General features: G+C 33.0%; 1 protein-coding gene across 3 annotated transcripts in view; it reads left to right on the forward strand.

Annotated features, from left to right (window-relative positions):
* The window catches only part of jvl (javelin-like), a 243,846-nt gene that overhangs the window by 200,299 nt on the left and 19,418 nt on the right, over positions 1 to 24,129 (forward strand). For all 3 annotated transcript variants that reach the window (XR_016302631.1, XM_089635708.1, XM_089635707.1), the window contains exon 4: positions 20,143 to 20,241. Coding sequence is in view for 2 of the 3 variants with exons in the window: in XM_089635708.1 (XP_089491834.1) it covers positions 20,143 to 20,241 (99 nt within the window). In the remaining variant the exon portion in view is untranslated. The remainder of the gene's footprint in view (positions 1 to 20,142; positions 20,242 to 24,129) is intronic.

The following is a 24,129-nucleotide window of genomic DNA, read 5'->3' on the forward strand; positions in this document are numbered from 1 at the left end:
ACGCCCAAGGAAATGTGGTTGTTTATTCATACGTATATTCCTTGTAGTGTCATTTTCAGTTTTTAATTTCATCACTATCAATAAATAGTTTCAATTATTCTGAACGATAAAAGTACCTTACTATTAATGACTAATGTCCAAATCATTTGGAGCACCTTATTTACCTGATAATCATAGACATATGAATATTATATGTCTGTGCTGATAATTCTGTTTGTACTCTACAGTCTACACATGCCGCAGTGTTTGTTCATCTCATTCCTTTGCAAGATTTTATCGCCAAGGCAACTATAGCATATTTTACTTCGATAGCACTAATTTAGTTTTATGGATTGTTAAGTTCGTGTAATACTTAGGTACTTTTGTAAGCTGAAGATCATCTGTTCTAAGCGCTGGTTAAAAACTTTTAATGAAAAAAACCACACCGACCAAGTTGTTAAGTGTAATGCATGTAGCCGAGTCCAAATCGTATGTAGTAGTGGGTACGTTTGAAGTTTATGCCAATCAAACGGTGTCAATGAACGGCACCATGATTGTTTCCAATTGAAATTTATTTTTGTTATTTAACTTTGAGACCTGATAGTCATTGAGGCGAAGTAAATTTATTTTTGTTATTTAACTTTGAGACCTGATAGTCATTGAGGCGAAGTAAATTTATTTTTGTTATTTAACTTTGGGATCTGGGAGTTATTAAGAGGAAGCTACAAGCCAAAAATGTGTATATTCTTGGTATACCTTATATCGTAGGTAATAGACATTAAAATCGCTTGACAAACGGAGTCTAGAAACGTTCGATTTCAAGCAAAAAAACTGGTTTTTGGTATTTATAATGCACACCAATTCGTTATAAAGATTAATCAAAATAGTGATTTGGCATTAAGCTTCGCCTTAAGGTTAAACGCAACGCTCGTTGTATTCTACGTGTTCACAGATGGCGTTAATTAATTAATTTTGTTTAAATACGCTTTTGCAAGGTATTGCTTTACAATATTAAGACAAATCATTTGTTTGCGCCCGTATATACGCAATATGAATATGAATCAATAGTTTTGTTCGTTTAAAGACTTAATTCTTTCGAGAAAGGCACACAAATACAATATTTTACCGATCATTCAATCCAATATTGTATTTGTATGCCTTTCTCGATAGAATTGAGTTTTTATATGGACAAAACTATTTATTCATATTCATATTGCGTATATGAGGGCGTAAACAAATAATTTGTCTTAATACTGTAAAGCAATACCTTGCAAAAGCGTATTTAAACAAAATTAATTAATTAACGCCATCTGTGAACACGTAGAATACAACGAGCGTTGAGTTTAACCTTAAGGTGATACACCAGCATCGCCTTAGAGTACTCAATGTAATTAGAAAATATTAACTTAAATATTGAAATGGAAAGTTATCTACCATAATTTTGGGTTTTATTTATTTACTATGATTATTGTTGCTGGTATGAACTGCGTACATATAACTTTTTTATGTGTTTGTGTAACACCATGCAAGAGTCAGTCTTACCTACTTCATTTTACAAATATATCGATTCAAAAGGAAATGGTAGATGAAGCTTGTGAACAACTTGTGAATTATGGTCTCTGACCAGTGCGATGCTTAAGTATATTTGGCTGTGGAACATAGTGCAAGGTTTTTATGTTTAAAATATATATATTTCAAAACCCAAAACAGTTTAAAGCAATAAATTAATGTTTTATATGTCGAGGTTTGAACCCACGACCCTTCGGTCGAGAACCAAAGCTATTTCCTGCTACTTTAATTACGTATTCCTACAATAAAGGTTAGGCCTGGTGTGGCATAATGCTATTGAAGTTTTAATTATTTTCGTTCTCCCGGTTTTTTTCCACTTCCTTTTCATTGTTTCATTGCTTATTTATGTTCCTAGCTGCTTACGTATGCCTTATTTCTGCGTTCATTTATTTATTAATTTTCGGGAAATCGACAGTTTACATTTATTTCAGTTTGTACATAAGTATTATATAGCCAAAATAAAATCATTTATGGATTTCCTCCTCGTGACTTTACCTCTACTGAAACAGCTTAGTAAAGAATAAGTAAATTAAATATGTAAGAAAGAAATATGAAATGAAAAATGTACAAAATAAAACTTTTATCAATACATTTATAGTCATGGAGAGAGGTTCTAGATATAAATCAAATCATAATAGAAATTTAAACAATAGAGACATAACATTATTTACAAACCGTCAGAGAAATATTATTTTATGGACCTCTTGTATTTGGTAAGTTCGCAACTGAAAATATCCACCTTGGATAATACGCTATTGTAATTATTGCATAGTCTGTTGAGGCAAGAATTCTGCTTAGAGTTCGTTTTGCATTGATCCACCCTGAAAAGGACAGAAGAGCGTGTTGAACGCGCAGGTACATTGAATCAATTTAATTTTAAGTAGAGATTAAATTTATTAAGTTACTTGTGGTCCGTATTATGTAAAAACCCACTCACTTCACATCTATAAGTTTCAATTTTTTTATGTATTTTTGGTGAAAGTAGAGATTAAATTTATTAAGTTACTTGTGGTCCGTATTATGTAAAAACGCACTCACTTCACATCTATAAGTTTCAATTTTTTTATGTATTTTTGGTGATTTTAAATCTTTCGGTTCAATTGTACGCGGCTATAATTTATTTAATACTGTTTTTTTCACAGCATTTGAACAACTAATAAAATTTCAAGATCTGCTAAAATTTTATCGTAGCCTGATTTCACAGTACTTGTTGGTAAATAATAGAACTTGAATTATTAACTTTGAAATTTGATTCAAATTCTGTGAAATAACCCAGAGGTATTTGAGGTACAAGTAGCTTTATGTACACAAAGTACCCATGGAGTGAAAATATACAGTGACGTTGTAGAAAACCAAATGTAAACCAATAACTGTTTTGAAAAATATTTGGAGAAAATAAAATTTAAAAATATATCCTTTTTTTGTAATTTTTCGGTGCTATTAAAAATATCTGCTACTTCTGCATATTGGTAATGCTGGTACGTACTGTTTTCATTACAAATCCAATCGATTTTTTAATGGATCATCATCATCACACATTACAATTGGGTTTTGTTCGTCATCAAAATTCTAAAGCCGATTTGTTTGGCTGCCTCTCCCGGTTTTTGATTGGTTTACGTGTTCACAGAGTGTGTCCACTGCCTGTCCTTCCGTCAGGCCGTTTCCGTCCAACCAACGCTATCAATCTATCACTTAATACCCGGAATATCAATTTATCCCAAATACATGGGTACCAATTTGTCATTCGTAAACAAGCACCTTATCGTTCATCGTAATTCTTGGCTTTGCACGAGTAAAAAAATACAAATAATTGATAGTGACTGTGACCTGAAAATAAATATATAACTTTGCATGTTTTTCATGACGCCAGAACTCACCGTTCGAGAGTATTTGCTGCTTCAGAAAAACAGATTTATAGCATTTTTTTAAGTGACGAACTTTTTATGTGTGTTTTTAAATCGAATACATACTTCTTTTTGAGTGTTTTGAAAAACCTTTTTTTACTAAGCATGACAGCTATTCTGCCTAACGAGGGTTGTCTAACCTGATGTTAAAATTTTGCTGAATTCAAGTCGACAGGTATAATATGTATTCAATGTACCTACCTACTAAAGTTCCCTCAATATTAATTTGGTTGTTTCATTTCAAAATGTAGTTCAAAAGCAGTTGTTTTAACGTAATATTAATTTGGTTGTTAATATTAATTTGGTTGTTTCATTTCAAAATGTAGTTCAAAAGCAGTTGTTTTAACGTAATGTGAATTACATTTGATGGAAAAGCAGTGGGGAATTATAGTTGGATAAGTTTGAGATGTGTTGAAGGTTAGAGTAATGTGTTGTGGAAATGACGTAATAAGTGTAAACTGAGGATAATAACCCAGAGAGGAAGAGACTACGTACGTGGAATAATTGTAATCGTACTACATCGAACAACATGATGTTTATTATGAGGTATTTTCAAATTGTATTATAAGGTTGGTCAAATTGACCGCCCTAATAATGTTCCCTTAACATATCCGTTCGTAGAGTTCCACCCTGAATAAATCACCATATAATCACGAAGTGATGGTACCTACCTATTTCAATTTAATTAATTTTTAACACATTGTTATAAGCAATTCTGCCCTTTATTTTTTCTCGGAAAATTTTTATTATATTTGCGTTTCAGGTTAATAATTTTTGCTTTTAATAATTTTTTAACCTTTGTGCTTTACATATAAACCTTGTTATGTAAACGCATGTTTACCTTTAATAAAAAATAATTATTAATTTTTGTTTATGGACCTGCCACCGAGAGTTTCGTTGTAACATATATTTCGTCGTTTAGCTATCAACGGTATGCATTTATTTTACTTTGGTCCTCAATGAGTTTCAAACAGTTGAAGTTTTTCTGTTCTAATCATTGCTTTAGAAAAAGAAATGCTTTCTTAGAAATCATCATTGTAAATGTTGATAAGTTATATTAGTTTATCGCGTCGTCATTCGTTCGGTGTTGTTTATTTGATGAGTTGTAAATTTAATGTATTAATCATACGAGCAGTAAATATTTACAAAGAATTTATATTGCTCCACGATAAACTCTATTTCGGTATTTTTGTACTCGTTTGACCTACAAAAGATAACCCCCGATGTTCAGATTTTGTGTAACAAAGACATTAATATATTTTCTTAAAAAACCTGACTGAAGCACATTTTTTTCTTCTAATTTTTGTTCCTCACTTATCCCTGGTTCGATAACATAATAAAAATTTACTTATTTGATTTCTTTTTTAAAAGTTAAATCACTTAATTGTGCACATAGGTAAATTATTATTGCTTCTCTGTTTCTTATTACCTCTTTATACAATATACAGGGTGTATCAGCACGTCCCTGAAGGATCATACCCACCGATTCCTGAAAATATTTTGAGTAAATATTGTATATGTCATTTTGCTGACAATGATTTTTTTTTGTATTACAAAAATAATACTATCCCACACGCCACTGGGTTAGCCTAGAGCGTCACGTGATATACACATCTAGTTCCAGCAGCACCATTGAGACGAGACAGAGCGCGTATCACGTGATCCATTGCGATGTGGGTGGCAGTGTGATTTTTTTTACTTAACTCTACTGGAAGAATATCACGATAAAATTTGAATCGCCCAGTGCATGAGTGATCTTTTCTTGCTTGATACTTACCATAGACATTAAAATTTGAACGTCTATGATACTTATGCATGCATTTTTAATTTTTAGTCTCTTGTGTATTCATTTTACATTCCGTAAACATAAGTAGTTTGCTTTTGTGTTGAGTTTACTGGATCTGCCATGAATAAATTGATGATAAAGTGTTTTTATGACTGATCTGTTCTCGAAGTCTAATTTAATGCATTTCGCGTCGTAATAAGCACTCTGTACTTCATTAAACGTGAATAAACAAAATTATGTTTAATGATCTAAGAAGGTAGCGGGGGTCATACTGGCAGGTAATGAATGATTTACGGTTTACGGTTGGCTATTGGTTTTACCATTAGTACATCCGGATCTGTTCCCGGCTAGATGTTTCATGCTGGCTTCTAGTAAGGCGGAAATATCTCGCCATGGTGGATGATCTCGCAGTAATTAATTTATGCTTAGTCGGTTGATCGAATGCCTCCGAGTCCTTGAACCTAATCTGTCCCAAGGCTTTCAAAAATACCAAATCAGAGCGTTTACTGAATTTTAGTTATTTCATCAATTATATTATTGTTGAATATAGTTTGTAGTTGTCGCCAACATCATAAAACTGTTAAATTCCAAAAAAACGTCATCATAAAAATTTGGTTTTGACAAGTAAAAAGTTTTGAAACTAATTGAAGAATAATTATTTGTTATTATTCAGAAAACGATTATTGCGTAATTTCCGGAATTATATCGGAATGTTTGGATTAGATTTTTTTAAGATTCCTGATAATACGTTATTCTATAAATGTATGAAACATTCACATTGAACAGCTCAATATTAGCCAATGAGCACCGGACGAAATAAGATTGTGTTAGCCCGTATCTCGGTTGTACTTAGTTTATTTAGCATTTTATCTTAATGAATTTTTTTTGCAATATACTGCACATTGCCTTATGTGATATTGCACAACATTGACTTCGTATCATTCATGCGAATAGACAATCAATAATTAATTAATTTTCATTTCGTTCATTTTGTACTAAATATAATTTATCTCATATTAGACTCTAAACAATCCCATCAACAGCGGGTAACTTCCCTGAATTCATTTTGGAAACTTATATTGGTCACCCCTTTGTAGGTATTGAATAAGATAGATTTTTGTACCAGTTCCTTGTGTAAAGTGCACAAAATTCGGGAGGTGATTCTACGTGATAGTAGAAGTAAAAAATGGAAATAACTTTTTCAAAATTTCAATGTTTTTAAGTAAGTAAGTAGTTTTCGGGTAAAAAAGTTGAATTGTTTGTTCAGAAAAAAAAATTGTGTGGGATAAAACAATAGAATTTCGATAAAAGTTATTTTAATTTTTTTTTTCAAATGAAGAAAACACATTGTGGTTTTAAGTCACTTTATTGGTATATTTTCACTGTCTACCGGTTTCGGTACCTCCGTACCATCATCAGTACTGTTATAAAAATGAATTAATTTTTTTAACAGTCCTGATGATGGTACGGAGGTACAGAAACCGGTAGACAGTGAAAATATATCAATAAAGTGAATGAAAACCAAGTATTTTCGTTTCATTGATTTAATCTTTTTTTACTTTTACCATCATGTAGAATCACCTCCCGAAGTTGGTCTGGGTAAAAAAACCCCACACACCTGTATTTTTTCTCAAGGTTTTCTTTTCGAATACATTCAGTTCTAAGACTTTCTCCTTTTTCAAGACCAATGTGTCGTTTTCGTGCAGAAGGGTGAATAGTAAGAATCAGAGCATAAATCTAAAAGACCCATTTCCTCTCAAAGAAAACTGCCTGAGCTTAGCCAATTATTATTCAAACATATACGAATACGTATATATATTTGTGTTAAGTGTTATTGGTGTTTTCCAAGTTATTTGCATATTATTTATTCGAATTTCGAGCCGATAACCAACTTTCATGCATAATAAGGTACTATACTCAATTATTTAAAGAAATCTTTTTCTTGGATCTCAGATAACAAACTTTCTAGTTTTGATTACTTTTATTTGTGAATTTATCCATTTCGTTGCACATGTGAATTTACGTGGCTATTGAACAAATGTAAACATTATTGGTCTATTTTCCACAAGTACTCGACCTAAACAATTAAATTAACTTTCCTACCTTTCTTTCACGGTTTACTTTACTATCAATGTCAGTGGCTTGCGATTTCGTTATGTATTTTATTTTTTTAGATTACAAGATTATATTATAAATAAACTAAAAAAAATAAAAGTTTCCACGAAGTTTTAAGAAACAGTTTATTTTAATCCCTATTCATAAAACAGGTTAAAAAGTATCGTTATAAATTACCGCCCAATTTCAACACTCAACGATATTTAATATCTCAAAACTATTTGAGCTTAATATATGATCAAATTTATAAAACAATTATTCGCAACGCACAAAAACAAAAACACGTATTTCTAGAAAAAACTCGGTACTAACAAATTTTGTAAATTTTCGCCAAAGTTTTTTACATTGCGTTTTTACATTCCCATGATATTGATTGGTTTCATTCATTGGTCAGTTACGTATTGTAAAGTTATACGTTTTTAACATGCAAATTTATTTAGACAATTAAAACAACTGTCGAACCGTTTATATGTTTTTAAATACTTATTTAGTTCAAAAGAAGTGTGTTTATACCATGTCCAATTTTTACATTCAATTGAACAAAGTCTTATTAGTAAGATTAATGTTATGGTGTCTTAAATAGCTTGCATAATATATTTTAGGATAATGTACAGTTTTTACATAAATTAATATTAATTAAGACTACATTGAAAAAAAAATCAAGTTTACACATCTGGTAAAGAATCTGTTGCATTTTATGACTTAATTTATTTTTAATGTCCTTTTTAGGGGCTTTTACATGGGAATAGTTCATAAAATTTTGTAAATATATCTAATTTTTAATTTTTTTATACGCTATAAAATTGCCCCAGCAACGAAGTTTTATATTTATTAAGTGATGGTTTGATGACTGTCACTAAAAATCCACATTACCACCCTCCATTAGTATTGTGAGCAATGAAGTGAACATATTAGTAGGTTGGTAGTTGGTCCCAGAAGTTCTGAATTGAAAAAAAAAATCTGACTTCTAGTAATCTGGTATTGGTGGAAATTTATAAATAAAACGTAAAAGTAACCCAATGTAAAGTATAAAAATGATAAAAACGTTTGTAAATTTTGGCGAAAATGCCCAAATATGTCAAATTTATTTCTCCTTTTTATTAATGACCGGACGGTTTCACCCAAAGATATTAGAAGAACGAGATGTGCTATGAGCAGTTCGTACTGAGTGGAATTGTTTTGCCGAGTGTCGCCGGTTTTGTTCACCAATACTACTGCACACCTTCGCTTGCGCTAAGGTATCCGCACTAATACATAGAACAGATTTCTGTGCGTACACGTCCCGATACCGTTCAAAGTACCCTAATTAGGTAGTACTCCGGCTACGGTCCGGCGGCCAACATAGCATATCTCGTTCTTCTAATATCTTTGGTTTCAATGAGGTGTACACTGGTACAATTTAAACTAAATCTATAGTTACCATCGCATCTGTCAGGAATATTATCGTTATTGGCTCTAATACAATATTGCACATGTATGACTTATTTTGTTTTATTGTTGGCAGAGCAGTTTTATCATTTGAATGTTGCCTCTGGTTGGTTTATTACCTCCTAGGAGATGGGTTACATTATGTTGGATTGAATCTGTTGACTGAAGTCTTTCAATTTTTAACAATTTTAAATAATACAATAATTGCTGTCAGCTTTATTTTTAACAGTTGGTCAATAATTTTTCTTCCTCTGAGCTTCATGTCTTGTTTGCAAAATATATTTTATAATTATTTGTCTAAAATATCATCTTTTTTAACGTCAATTACACGACCAAACTTAATGTCAACACATTTTGATGGATTTCCTCTTCAATACAAGTGTAAATATTGTCATAAATATAGAATATTGAACATCCACAAAATTAACAAACATTAATTATTTAAATAAAATTGGTTTTTAAACACCTTGAAATTTTTTTATGTGGTGGTGTACACAAAGTTTGTTATTTTATAAAATTTAAATTACGTCACAAATTGATTTTGCCATTATTGAATAAGCTGTTTTTTTATTCACGACTTGAAGGCTTTTTACATGTAGTTGCGTTATTATAGGTAAGTATATTATTTTCTAAGTAAATATTTTATCGTGATGTTAACACACAACTTAAAAGTATGTTTAATACACCCACATGAATAAAATAAATAAAAAATAATTGTATGAAATTGGGCTTGATTTATAATTATTCTGACCCACAACCAATTGTAAAAAATAATACTGATACAAACTAACTATTTTCCACGTTCATTCACCAGAGTACGACGAATACGACGTGCATTAGTTACCTTTTGTTCGCTTATCTGTTAATGATATTGTCTTCGATTGTTTACGTATGGACATAAAAAATGCTTCAATAAAACATATTATAGTTTATACTTATGTATACACAATTACCCTGCGATTTACTGCACAATCTCCAAAAGATATGCAGTCTTAATCATTTCTCTTTTTGTGATAATGAAAATGGTGAACAATGAATATAATTAAATGAATATCGGATATAAATTAAGATTGGATGCAGCGAATGCAAGCATATATACAATTCAATGATGCTTACGTGATTCTTATGAACGAACATTGTACCTTCATTATTTGTCCCCAGACAATATTGACTACTCTCAAACGACAAATTTGAAACAGAAAATGATTCAGTCGCATTTACAAGTTCTTCTTCTGTTTCACATTTTTCGTTTGAGAGTTGTTAATTTTGTCTCCACAATGATTAAATATTACAATTTAAGTTATTCCAAAAAAATCACAAATATGTGTTTTCCATTTAATGCCCCGTAGTAAGCGTTCAAAGATGGTTTGAAAGGGAGATATGTAAATACGAATGTTAGAGGGAGCGCGCTAATAAGGCGATGCCATACGTAGTAATGCAAAATCATGTGTTTTTGGTTTGAAAATTTGGTCGCCTAGAAATGTTTCAGATGCTTTAATTAAATAGTGCGAGTAGAATACATCTTGACCTTTTGAAATAATCGAGTATTTTTTAGATAAGTCTTTTTATAAGCCCAGAAAAAAATAATGTAAAGGCCTATGAAAACTGCTTTAAAGTTAAAAATCTCCTACTTACGAACCCATTTTCGGTTATGATTTTATTGTATAATGTGGAAAATTAAGTTATTTATAAAATGATCGAAAAAAAATTAAATATTTATGCCTGAACATCCACAAAATAAAATAAAAGGCACTTTTTGGCCATGTTTTTTTCTTGCATAAATCAAAACAGGCGGATGGTGTTAAGCGGGAATTTAAACCTTATCGCCATCTACGTAAGGGTTGTTTTTGATAACGGTTCAATTTAAAATATTACACGACGTAGTGCATCGCTATAAGCGAAAATGGTGAAAATATTTAATATAACACGACTCGCTTGAAATCGAGCAAACATCTTTCGAAAAATTCTTTCGTTGCATTTAAAGATACACTGTGAATTTTTCATGCCTATAACATATTAAATAAAATAACAAAACGTGTTTTTAAAGATTTTCGGAGCTTAATTTGCGATTATGTTCTATCGAGGGAATTTCATATGATTACCGTTTCGGCTTAACAAATGTATTGGTATTATCTTCAAAAATAACATATATCTTTTATGGATCTTAAAAACTTAAGAGAGTTAAAGAGAACTTGTCATAAATCGGTAGAATGTGGGAGCTTAAAATATTCATCTATACATGAAGATATTTTATTTCGAAAGTTTATTATTATTATATCGTATAACATCTGTGTAAACGCCTAGCCCCTGATTTAAAATTATTAAAACATGTATGCCAAAGCACCTACCTAATTACTAAAAAGCCCACATGCGCCCTTGAGTTGATTTTTCACTAAAACGGTGTTGTACACTATAAAAATATAAGTTATTGCGAATCACCTACAAAAATGTTCTTATTGAAAACAGTTCCCTCGGGACAAATTACATTATTTATTATACCGCTGTCTCACGTGTTTAGTACAGGGTTTTCCAATGAGAGGTGTTGATATTCAATCGTAAAAGATCAATGGTTTCGTTGCTTGTGTGGCACGTAGCGCCGTCTTGTTGAAAGTAAACGTTGTCCAGATCAATACCATCCAATTCCGGCCATAAAAAATCATTAATCATCTCTCGATAGCGCAATCCATTCACCGTCACTGTTGCTCCAGCCTCATTTTCGAAAAATTAAGGTCCAACGACTCCGCCGGACCATAAACTGCACCTAACAGTCACACGTTGAGGATAGAGAGGCTTTTCAACAATAACTCTTGGGTTTTCCGAGGTGGAAATGGGCCTCATCACTCAAGATGATTTGCATTTGATTCACTCAAGTGAATTTCAATGCGTTGTTGAAGCGTGTATCGTTCCATTTTTATTAATGGCGTAGTTTCTACTTGTCAAATGTCAAAAAATGACAGCTTCAAAAGTAACATCTACCGAAATAGCGGGCTATTCAAAATAACACCTCTTATTGGAAATACCTGTATTTACATTGATTCATTGTAAATAGTCCATAATTTTGATTTAAATTCGGCCATTTTCGCAACAATTTGAGAATAAACAAAATGAGAATCATTTCTTTGTGAGTTTCTCCTTGAGTTAAATAAGCATTGTCAGTTCGATTGGTGGGCCTCTGTGCGCCGAGTATTTTATTTCATAAGTGAAACCGTCTGGTAACGAACGCCGCCTGAAAATTCGTTACACAACGATAAATCATTATTTCTGTAGAAATAATACTGTCGTTCTCTTCTATTTTTAGTCATTTTAGCAGCTGGCATCACATAACCCACCTGTTACTAAAACAATGACTATTTAGAATTAGGAATCGCATTTTTCAGCATCATTTAATTAGAAAAATAAACTCATTTAAAATATTAGGTGATTTAATTAATTAGACTTGATAATAATGTCCAGGCTAGTAACAGTAGTAGTATATTTCGACCTTCCATCAATTTTTTCGTAGATTTTTAACAATAAACATTTGTAATCACAACGACTACTTAACTGCGCGCAATTGCTCGTCATTGAGTCAAAAGTGAGCTGACTGAACTAAGTAACCATTTCGCCGTTTTGGCAGGGCTAGGCAGAGAGGATAGGCCGGCACACAACTCTGTATCTTCTCACTTTTTGTTTCATTTATATTAATATGGTTCCATGATAACTCAACACAGTGACAATTCAACACACTTTTAAAAGGTGATATATTTCATTAGAAATGATGAAAAAAAATTTTTTTTTAACCTAACCTACTTAACACAGTTAAGGCGATGCACTACGTCGTGTAATATTTTAAATCGAGCCGCTATCAATACCAGCCCTTATGTAGATGGCGATAAGGTTTAAATTCCCGCTTATCACCATCCGCCTGTTTTGATTTATGCAAGAAAAAAACATGGCCAAAAAGTGCCTTTTATTTTATTTTGTGGATGTTCAGGCATAATTTTTTTTTTCCGTTCATTTTATAAATAACTTAATTTGCCACATTATACAATAAAATCATAACCGAAAATTGGTTCGTAAGTAGATTTTGAACTTTAAAACAGTTTTCATAGGCCTTATACATTTTTTTTCTGGGCTTATAAAAAGACTTTTCTAAAAAATACTCGATTATTTCAAGATGTATTCTACTCGCATTATTTAATTAAAGCATCTGAAACATTTCTAGGCGACCAAATTTTCAAACCAAAAACACATGATTTTGCATTACTACGTATGGCATCGCCTTAATAAAGTTTTTGTTTCATCACTTTCCATGACTTTATATAACTTTTTAAAGATGTGATGAATTATCATTGTGGTGATTTATCCGGTCACCATATATTCATATGTAGGGTAGCTTTTCAGCAATTTTCTCAGATATTCTTAAATTCTAAACATTTGTAATAACAGCTACTAGTAGTTAATATGAAATTGTTCGCTATAAGTAAATCGCTAACCTTATTTTAGTGATTTGTTTTTGGGGTATTATGCCGTGTTGCGCTACCTCCTTCTTTAGCATTGCAGTGTCCATCATCAGGGCAGCTGTGAACCCTTTTAAGAGCTGAACCTTATTCTTAATAATGATACCCTTTGAATGAAATTTAAAAAAAAAGTTTTACAACTCGTGGGGCTCTGAAGTAAGGATCTTTTTATTTAATACAAATCACCTTTCTGCAAATTTTTCAAAGATATAGTTTCTATAAATCTGTAATAACGTCAAAGAGGCTAATTAAAGCGCCCTATTTTGTAGAATTTGTTACCTTTTTAGCAATATTTACAAATACACAATTAATACAATACACAAATTTCTAAGATTTATTAACTTTAAACTGAATATTCCAATTCAAAATATTAACTATTTTCTTTTGATGAAACAACTTAAGTTAATAACGCTATCAGATAGGCGGATCATCTCTGATCTTGTACTTTTAAATAAAATTATTAATAATTCCATTGACAACCCTGAAATTCTCGCCAAAATAAAATTTTACGTACCGACTAGAAATACGAGGCAAAGTGCTACATTTTTCTGTGACAATTTTAAAACCAACTATGAAGCTCATAAACCTATAAATAGACTACATCATTTTGGCAATAAATTTGGGAATATTGTAGACATGCTTAAAGATTCCGTATTAGTTATAAAACGAAATCTTTTTAATCATTTTACTGAGATGTATGAATTCACAACTCTGTAGTGAATACACTTTTGTTTTTACATGTATATGTTCCTTAATACATATTTAGCTTTCCGTAATCCACATTATCAATTTGAATTTACCCTAATTTAATCAAAAATCATAATTTATTGTAAACTATGTAACACAACTACCGTATTACTTGTTAACTACTTTTGTAAAGCCCATTAGGGCGTAAATAAATAAATAAATATTCCTAGAGAGTATTCAATTCGGAATAAAGCTATAACAGAATCAAGTCGAGCGAGTACGAGCTGACTTTTAATTTTCTTTCAATTAATAAAAAAAATGAATGTATAGAAATTTTGCCCTTTCATTAAATTTACTCAGAGATTTTTTAATAAAAAAAAATTGCACGCTATTTGGTATGGCAAAGTTAAAAACCGGTGAAATGTTAATTGAATTCTCGACTTCACAACAGAACAAAAACTTTTCTTATTTGGCTTTTCTTTTGGCATATTATTTTCCACGAAGCCTTATAAATTGTTAACTGAAATTTATTGAAGTTGCGTTTTCGAGAAATCATACTCGGCTAATTATGAAATAAATGCTCGGCGCGTGATTTCAATATTAAACTTTTTAAATTAACAACTAAATGTTAACGCGTCATCAGTTTGTCACTCAGAGACAAATGATCTTGTTAAAAAAGTGACAGCATGCTTACTTTCTGTTAAAATATTAGCTATTCAGAATATATCGAGAACAAAGGTTCTTTTCATAATTGATATCATGACGGAATGTTACAATATAAGTACGTCAGTATCAATATCAGTATTTGTAGGAACACGTGTTAAAATATTTTCTTTTGACTGATACTTTGTTAGGATCTCTTTCAATTCATTCGTTATAGGCCCGCAGTCCCATTTTAACAGGAAAACGAATAATTGACCAGATTTTGAATAAATAATCAGTATTTAAAAGCGTTAAGTTTTCTCCGTGTTCCTTGTTTCTACTCTGTAATATAAATATCAGCGTCATCCTGTTTGTTTTAGGCGAGATTATCCTCCCAGTTCCCAGATGAAAGATTTAGAATAGCTACTGTTTGGTTGGGATGCTGTGCGCTGGTCCATGTTATAATGATCACTTGTGTGTGGACAGGACAGCTAGAACTACCTAACCTCACATTACCCTTCTCACCGCCTCTATTCCCGGCATCCTGCCTCATGTTCCTGAAACTTTTCATATTGGACGGCCGCCTTTGGTTTGGGTTCAATAAGGGGCGGACTTACTAACACTTTGGGGCCTGTGAAGATAGTTTAAATGGTGCCCCCGTAAACTGAAAACTCATTTTAATATCCTTAACATATGATGGTGCGCAAATCTTTCGTTCGCAATTGTGCGGGGTTGGTTGCGGTAAAGTGCGATAAAGACTAAGACAAACAAAAACGAATTGAATTTGCCTTAGTGTTTGCAAGAGGAAATGATTGGGAAAGGCCAAAGACTTACCCTGGTCTCGTCCTCCATAAGCCGCTGGTTCCTTTATTTACACTTATCAGCTTGCATACAATTAAGGGGCGATTCCCTTTTTTTTAACATTCGCTCACTTAACACAAAACAAACAGTGACATTCACTGCGGCGGGTAAAAACGTTTCACTGGACGATGTGTGCTCAAAAAACAGTCACAGCCGAGTTCAACATATGCGGGTATTCACAAGATGACACGAAATGTTCGCGGTGACGAAGATGCAACGATAACAATGCTCCTTGTCTTTGGGCCCGGGTCAAGGAAAGGGGACAAGGGGCAAAAGTGGGGGGGGGGTGAAGGGTACACATTTTAAGGCTATTCAATTTTAAAACCTCACGCGCAACTAACATATGTTAATGTCCTTAAAATATTTGAATGTCCTTAACATATTTTCGACAATCAATAAAATCACTAAACCTACAATAATAGTAACCAATGCCTCCTCAACAGTTAGTTATCCGTAAAGACGTTCAATTACCGATATTATACAATAAATTAATTGTATTACATAATTTACGAAAAAATACAATCTACAGCTGAAATATGATTTAAGATTTTCACGGCCAAAAGTATTTTTGTTATTTGTTTTTGGGGTGTTATGCCGTGTTACGCTAACTCCTTCTTTAGCCAACGTTTCGGACAGCATTGCAGTGTCCATCATCAGGGCAGATGTGTCAACACATCTGCCCTGATGATGCATAACACACCAAAAACAAATAACAAAAATCTACAGCTGACGTAAATCGGTAAAATCAAAATGCTTTAACATTTGCTTTTGGATATAAATTGAAGTATTGCATTCGAATAACACTTTTTATAAATTCGCAGAACTTTCCAGTCTCTGTATTTCCAAGAAGTGTTCTCGTAAATACCCTGATCAATTAATACGTTTATTCGTCCAGTAAAAAAAAAGGCGTCAAACTATGATTTGTCAATATCGTCTTTACGAATACGTGCATTGAGATTCAATCGTTTTAGATATTTTTATTATTATTAATTTATTTAGATATTTTTATAAAAATAGGTATTTTGGTTTTTTATTGTGACAGCTGTTCCGGCGTTCAATGGCTACTTTGACAGTTTTGATAATGGCTTCTAACGCCGAAGAGCTTTCATAGTAATAAAAGCTAACCTTATTAGTGCTATTAAATTTAATGTTGTTACTTTAAATATTTATAAAATGTATATATGATTATATTTACTATATCCAGTCTCCCTTGAAGAAGGTGATATTAAGCGTAACTTCAGCTGACCTTTTTCACGAAAACGTTGCTGTCGAAATTATCCAATTATTACGTAAATGACTTTGATCAATTACTGAATTTCTGAAGTTTATTCTTTGTGTTGATAATAATCGTGGAGATTTTAGCATTTCCGTTCCTATTTTAGAAAATTATGATGGATTCCTATGTGCCTTTTTCTATTACCGCCCTGGTTACATGTTCCATATGTTAGATCCGGCGCTGAGGTCAATGCTACTACAGATAATGCGGGATAAATGCCCGGTTCCCATTATTTTGGTGTCTGTGTAGGATTCTGATCAGCACTTCATAGAAAATGCATGTTTGAGATTCTAATTTCCCATACAGCTTACCATAACGCATACTTTGTTGTATTAATTTCATCTGTGTTCCACCCTCCTTACGGACCATTGTATATTTCGCATCATATGTTTCTTACCATTCTGTACTTATGCGATATTATTACAATGGACCTTAAATCAATACAGGTGTAGACGAGCTTATTCTGTCCACATTGGCAATATGAATTATTAGGTGGGAAGCTAAATTGACTGAAACATTTGTTTCAGGGTTTTATGAAATTGATAAATAGACACTAATCATATTATGATCGGGCTCTATTCGTTTTCATTTTAAAAGTTCGAGGTTACTTCAATTACATCATTTCGCTAGTTTGTTTTCTAAATTAAAAATGTACTTTTTATCATAATAATATAATTCACCATTATTTTACATAATCACATTTTTCTCTTAGTACCCTCTCTCATCGGGGGCTTGCTATCATCAGGGTAAACTTCACTTATTAGACTGCAGCTTGTAACAAATCAGCGGAACTGCACTCGTACTAGTAGCCTAGGTTTCAAAGTCACGAAGTGCGGCGTCTTCCTCTACCACGTCTTCAATAAATAATATTGGAGTTTTACTTATTAGTGTTGAATTTGGCAGTCACCTCTGGTCTGGAGCCCCAAAATACTTTAAAATGCTGTCCTTTTTATACCGGTATTTCAATAGAAGATGTTCCGAGGAACTAGCATCATTAATACCTTCGGCACCGGTGCATCGGGAAACACGCCAAACGCTGGCTAAATATTTGTACACTATTCACATTATTAGATGCATGAGAACGGGTCGTTTCTACGACATTTTCTACTTAGGCCCTGAGGGAAATCATTTTGTGAAAAAAAAGTGTGTCAATTTTTGCGTCGGGTCATTTCAAGAGTGCTATTACCGGAGAATATTTAGGTATGCTAAGATTTTTGAACGTAGATGAAGCAAGGATTTTGCGGCCTTCCACCCTCCCTGTCTGCGAATTAATGTGGTTTTTTGTCATGTATTATTTTTAATTATAAAACTAATTTAAACTTGTTATTATAATATGTCAGAGTCTTTTTTTTAGCTTCATGCGTAATTAGGTATTGTAGTAATTTTTTTTTAATTCACCTTTTAACTTAAATACCAGTTTTTTTTAACAAATGTCGATTTTATAGTTTAAAGTAATTTTCAAATTGCCATAAATCTGACGGGGTGCGCGTGACGTCACACGTACCTTGGTTTTATCGGTTAATAGTAAGGTCAATCCCACTCGGATCGGTATAAAATCAACAAATCCCAATTTAAATATTTAACACGATTGCCAAATTCTTTTTTAATAATTTGTACACCACAGGGGTAACCCGTATGCTAGTCTACGCAGCGCAACTTTACTGTCCGCATTCTAATAAACGCGGCCGACAGACCCGTGGGGTTGCTGTCTAAGTTCTCTCAAAACCCGCCGACCAATCACAGGGCGTTTACGGTTTTAATCGATTTTAAATGACGGGTTATTAATTCTATCTACAAGTATATATAATACCGCTTATATACTCAGAATTACGAAGTGTTAATAAAAAGTGTTCATCTTTTTTTAAATTTTTTTTTATAGTGAATACCTCACAAGAGTCCCAACTGCTCCCGTCTGGAGCCAGTGAGACTATGGCATCCCCAATTGGGGGATGTTGTGAGGCTGAAGGTAAGTGGGGAAGGGAAAGAGGAAGGTGGGGAAGTACCTGACTATACAGATCTAGTCACTAAACACGGCTAAAGCCATTTGGAGCAACGTTTCAATTCTGAATGGTGGTCTTACACCAGGGCGATACTGGTAGTATCTTCCACTCTGGAACGTGCCGCAAATATACTATATATTATTTTAATTAATTAATTGTGAAATAACACAAATTAATCAAATAAAATTTATTTGCGCACGCCGGGTTCGAACCCGCGACCTTCGGAATGGCAGTCCAATGCGTTACCACTGGACTATGCCGGCCGTCAATCTAATCTAATTTAACCTCAACACAGGCTTCTCCTAGTGAAGTTAAAAATTCTAACGTAAAAAAAGATACAATGTAAAGAAACAATAAATAATAATAAATCAATTGTTTTTTAATTCATAAAATTTTTCACCCGAGTTCCTTATTTCTAGTCATACGATATCGGAATAGACCGTATGTCTTTCTGTTTACTTTTTTTTACATATCTGGCTACCGGTAATAGAATAGTTCATTGTTTACCCTTTACCCCTCTAATGTGTATGCTCAACTTTAGTGTAGTTGAACGTGTTTATGTACTCCCGTGGTCCCTTGTATAAACACAGTGAATGATGCCCATGTACCGTCTCAAGTACACTTTCCAATTAGTTCCGTACAAACGCGTTGTTTGACTACTCGTTCTTGACAATATTTACATTTGCATAAAGAAGTTGTAATACAGCCAAGCTATTTACAAATGGTTAAAAGAAAGCATTTTGCATTTCTAAAGGCGGACAGTACCTACTGTTAGGTTACTGTAAATTGTACCCAGGGAGTTTTTAGCACGTATTGAATATTGTAAGAAAAGGGTTTATTTTTTGTTGATACAATTCAGTGTAAAAACAAAATAACAACTTTTTGTCGATTCAACTAAATTTGATTGAAAGAGGTTGAGAAATTGAAAAGTATTGATTATTTTAACTTTCTTGGCTTAAGTAACTGGCATTTTTTTCTTTCATCTTTGAAAAATAATACTAAGGCCCAGTTGTTTGTCAGAAATTCACGTGTGACATTGTCATCAAATGGCCATTCAGAGCCATTTTGTATTTTTGACATTTTAAAGGTTAAACGCCGATTCTAGATGTGTTACAGCTTTTTGTCAAATTGTAATAACAACATGATTGTCCTCTTCTGCTGATCACAATTTGTTCAAAAGCTGAAACGGAGTTCATCAAAATTTAACGGGGACCTTTCAACTATTAATAAAAACAATGGCGCCATTTGACGACAATGTTACATTTGAATTTCTGTGAAAAACTGGCTCTTACACCTTGTTTACTTTTAAAATGTTTTTTTTCTACTTTAGTTTTATTTTTATCCTTAAAATATTTTATATATGTATTAAATTTATGTTTTTTTTTGTTATTTTCAGCTCCTGCAAACTAAACTAGAGACCGTGGGTCGCACCAAAGGGTCCTTGGTGGAGAGGCTCCACCGGACGAGAGAGGAAAACGATGATCTCAGATTTCAGGTGGGTTTCATTATTAATTTACCTACGAGTATATCCCTGCCTTGAATTAAACAACTGCGAATAATAACATGTTGCTTTACTGGTGCATTGATGTCTGCCGCCGTTCGTCAGTGCCTTCGTAGTAGTCTGTTATTCCGTTTTTTTATGTATCTACATCATTCAAATCTGGGTTGAATCGTGAATGAAGGCCTAATTTATCCAAATGTAGTTTTAAATATACGTAAAGCAGAAATCTTATACCTGAAACAGGAAAACACAAATAAGTAAACAATTAAAATAAATAATTTTTTATTAAAGGTCACAATATTTCACAATTAAATGAAGATATAATATGTCTCGACGCCACCTAGTGAGAAATTAAGTATTTAACAATACCTTTCCTACAAACATAAAGTTGGTTGTTTTCAGGTAAAAAAATCAAAAAGCAATAATTGTTAAATGAAATACTAGTATTTATTGAATTATTTGGCGGTTAAAAACAAGCCGGCGTAGCGCAGTGCTTCTGTGCACCTGACCGACAGTCAGAAGGTTCGGGTTCAATTCCCGTTGGCGGCATTTATTTTTTCCATTCATATTTGTGTTTCAGGCTAACAATTATTGCTTAATTAATTAAAATAAACTTATTTAAATCTGTTCATATAAAGCAGCAGAAACAAACTTTCATACGGTGAGCTGCTGCGTTATGATATTTTTACGTGTAAAATGTCTAGTCAATGTAAGTACATACACATGTATGCTCTTGATTCAATAAATCAATCAATTGATAACACATCTATACGGTACTTGTATCGTGATTCGTAGCGCAACGTTTATGAGTTGTAATGTTTAAAATTTCTCCTAGACATCGCCAGCCAACAGATGTCATAAAAACAAGCAGCTGCCAGTTGAATAATCGAATTATCAGCTTTTTACGCGACTTTCTAGGAGTTCTTTCTTTCTGTGAGGTGGGTTTTATCTTACGCAGAAAGAAATGGCCAGTACCACCTATTGGAGCAGCTTACAATGAAAACAAAATTCTAAAAAACTCCGCCTTCTATTTGTTCTTCACTTTTGGAGCACAGTCCAACTTGACATGGTTAACTTTGCAGGTGGTCAAAGGTGAAACATACGACCTTGTCTATTTTTGTAATTCATCAATTTTATTGTATCTACACCAGCATCTCCACCATCTGCAAAATTAAATGTATAATACGTGTAGCTTGACTTAGTTAACTTTGCAGGCGGCCAAAAGACGAAGTGAATACGCACATGTTTTTTTTGTTATTTGGCTGTCAAAATATCTCCTTTTTTTGGTTTTTAAAACTCTTTGTTTGATTATGAAGTACGTAGGTATAATACAAATCAGAAAACCCATGAAAAAATGCGCATGAAGCATTATTTTCAAGTTTTTGGCATTCATAGACTGAAAACCTATACAAATCCGATGAATTTATAAAAATACAAGATACGTTACATTCATACTAATCGAACAAAAAATGTTGCACCTTTTATGAAAAGCATAGCCATTCAAGGAATACGTGTGTACGAATGAAAGTCATGGAAAGTGATGAAACAAACAAACAAACTTTATTAACTAAGTTAAGTAGGTTAGGTTAGGTTTAAAAAAAATTCATCTTTTGACTTTATATCACTTTTTAAAGGTGTGTTGAATTGTCAATACAGTGACATGGAGTTATCATGGAACCATTTTGCACTAATATACCCAATATCATCTAATAAAATCAGTAACAATGCTACTGACAAAGTTAACCGTGTCAACCTGTATTCGACATTTAAAATTTAAATGGAGTTTTTTTGCCGCCAAACAGTGCTGCTAAGTGTTGCCAGCCGACAGAGCGGGCTGACTGGCACTATTTCCGTGTCAGCAGCGACCTCGCGCATGCCCCATTTCGAACGATACTCCAAACGAGTTTCGCCTTTTTTATAGTACCTACCTACCTACTGCTGCAGCCGGTTGTATCGGTAGGTAAAGGTAGGTACTGACAATGTTACAAAAATAATACATTTTTACCTGCTTTAAATGATTTAGCTGCGAAACAAATCAATAATAGCTAAACTCGTAAATTTAATTAATGTCTGTCATTTCTACCCATTTGTATTCGTTTATTGGGGTGAGGTTCGATAGGATATTTCGTATCCCGCATGGCGTTATTATTTTCAATTAATTTATAAGGGTGGGGTGTGGTGTAAATAACCCAGGATGTGGCCAAATTGCCATTTATTCGATTTTACGTCTAGACATTTCTTATTTACCTAGCTTTGATGACTAACACATTTTTAACAAAAATATCATTACCCACAGTACAGTTATCTCTCTATCTCTAATGTCAGAAAGACTTAACATTGTTTTCACGTAAATAATAATTTAAAGTATGTAATCAACAATTTAAACTAATTTTTTTTTAGAAAGCAGTCATTTTTAGTTGGACATATTAATGACATAATGAAATAAATATAGCACCCCGCTAAATCACCAAAAGTAGCCAACCACTTGAGGTGACCGAGGTGTTGGTTATCCAATAAAAGATTCACGGGGCGACGGTACCCAAACCAGCCTCGCAAATAGTATGTGTGTGCCTCCCACTTTATAAGCCACAGTATTCGTGTAACTTTTTCCTTTTTATTTTTTACTATTATTTGTACTATGTACCCACATTACAATATTCATGTACCAGCTATTGAAAGAATGCACAATAAATTTTCACGCTTTCTATGTAAATGGGCATTCCCGCAAACCTAGATAAGTGATCCGAATAATATGTTTAAATAATTTTCAGAAAGAAGGATCGTCACTGACTTGGTATTTCTTTATAAATTTTTAAATCGTGCTTATTATGATAGTTCAGAATTGCTTGCATTAATAGGTTTTAGAATTCCTTTACGTAATACGTACTAGAAGTCGTGATTTATTTCAGTGCACAAATTCTGGGACTAACAACCATGTTTTGTTATGCACTCCTCAATGCCCAAAATACCGACGGAGGGAGATAATTGTGCTTAATCTGTGGACATCTCCAATTCGACAGTTGGAACAACTGTACCAGTTTTTTTTTCCACCAAAATTTAATGAATTAAATAGAAAACGATAAGCTCCACTGGCTTGTAGTAAAAATCGTGCTGATGTCTTATATTTAGATGACACATGAAGCGGAAAAATAGTTTCCGATTTTTGACCTCCAAGTCTCTCAACGCTCCGACTCCGTTCTTTTCGCACCGCTTATCGCGTTCTAATAGTGGAACAAGTTTCGACGATATTAGTACGCAGTAGCACCTCTAATTGCAGCTCTATAAAAATAGTTATTTTTGACCTCCAACTGACTTCCAACTCTCTCAACGCTCCGACTCCGTTCTATTCGCACCGCTTATCGCGTTCTAATAGTGGAAAAAGTTTCGACGATATTAGTACGCAGTAGCACCTCTGATTGCAGCTCTATGGGTAGTAGTTATCTGTTTCTGCAAAATAACGCAATAATTGAGTTGTGTTCGGTGTACATTGTACAACGCGTATTATATTATATTGTATAACATAAAATATACTATGGACAGAGTTACATTGTGTGTATTATACGAATACAATTTCATTATCAACGGTCCGTGACGGGCTGGCACTGGGCATGGTTACCTGGCTGATGGTTTCAGCCAATAATCATATTGGTAGGTGTAGTTTCCCTGTTACGAGTCTCTCACGTAGGTACTATATTTTTTTACCGACATTGTGTATAAATGAGTTTCAATGCTGCCTGTTGTAATTTCCTACATTGATGTGCAATGTTTACGCACAATGATTTGCTCAAGCCACAGTTCACTTCGACCAAATGGTCGTTAAAGTGTTATGATTCAATTATTAACCTAACCTAACCTAACTCTATGGTTCAATTGGAGATTTCA

The sequence above is a fragment of the Hesperophylax consimilis genome, chromosome 9 (assembly GCF_061612785.1).
Source record: "Hesperophylax consimilis isolate HC1 chromosome 9, BYU_Hcon_1.0, whole genome shotgun sequence".
NCBI classification, from domain to species: domain Eukaryota; kingdom Metazoa; phylum Arthropoda; class Insecta; order Trichoptera; family Limnephilidae; genus Hesperophylax; species Hesperophylax consimilis.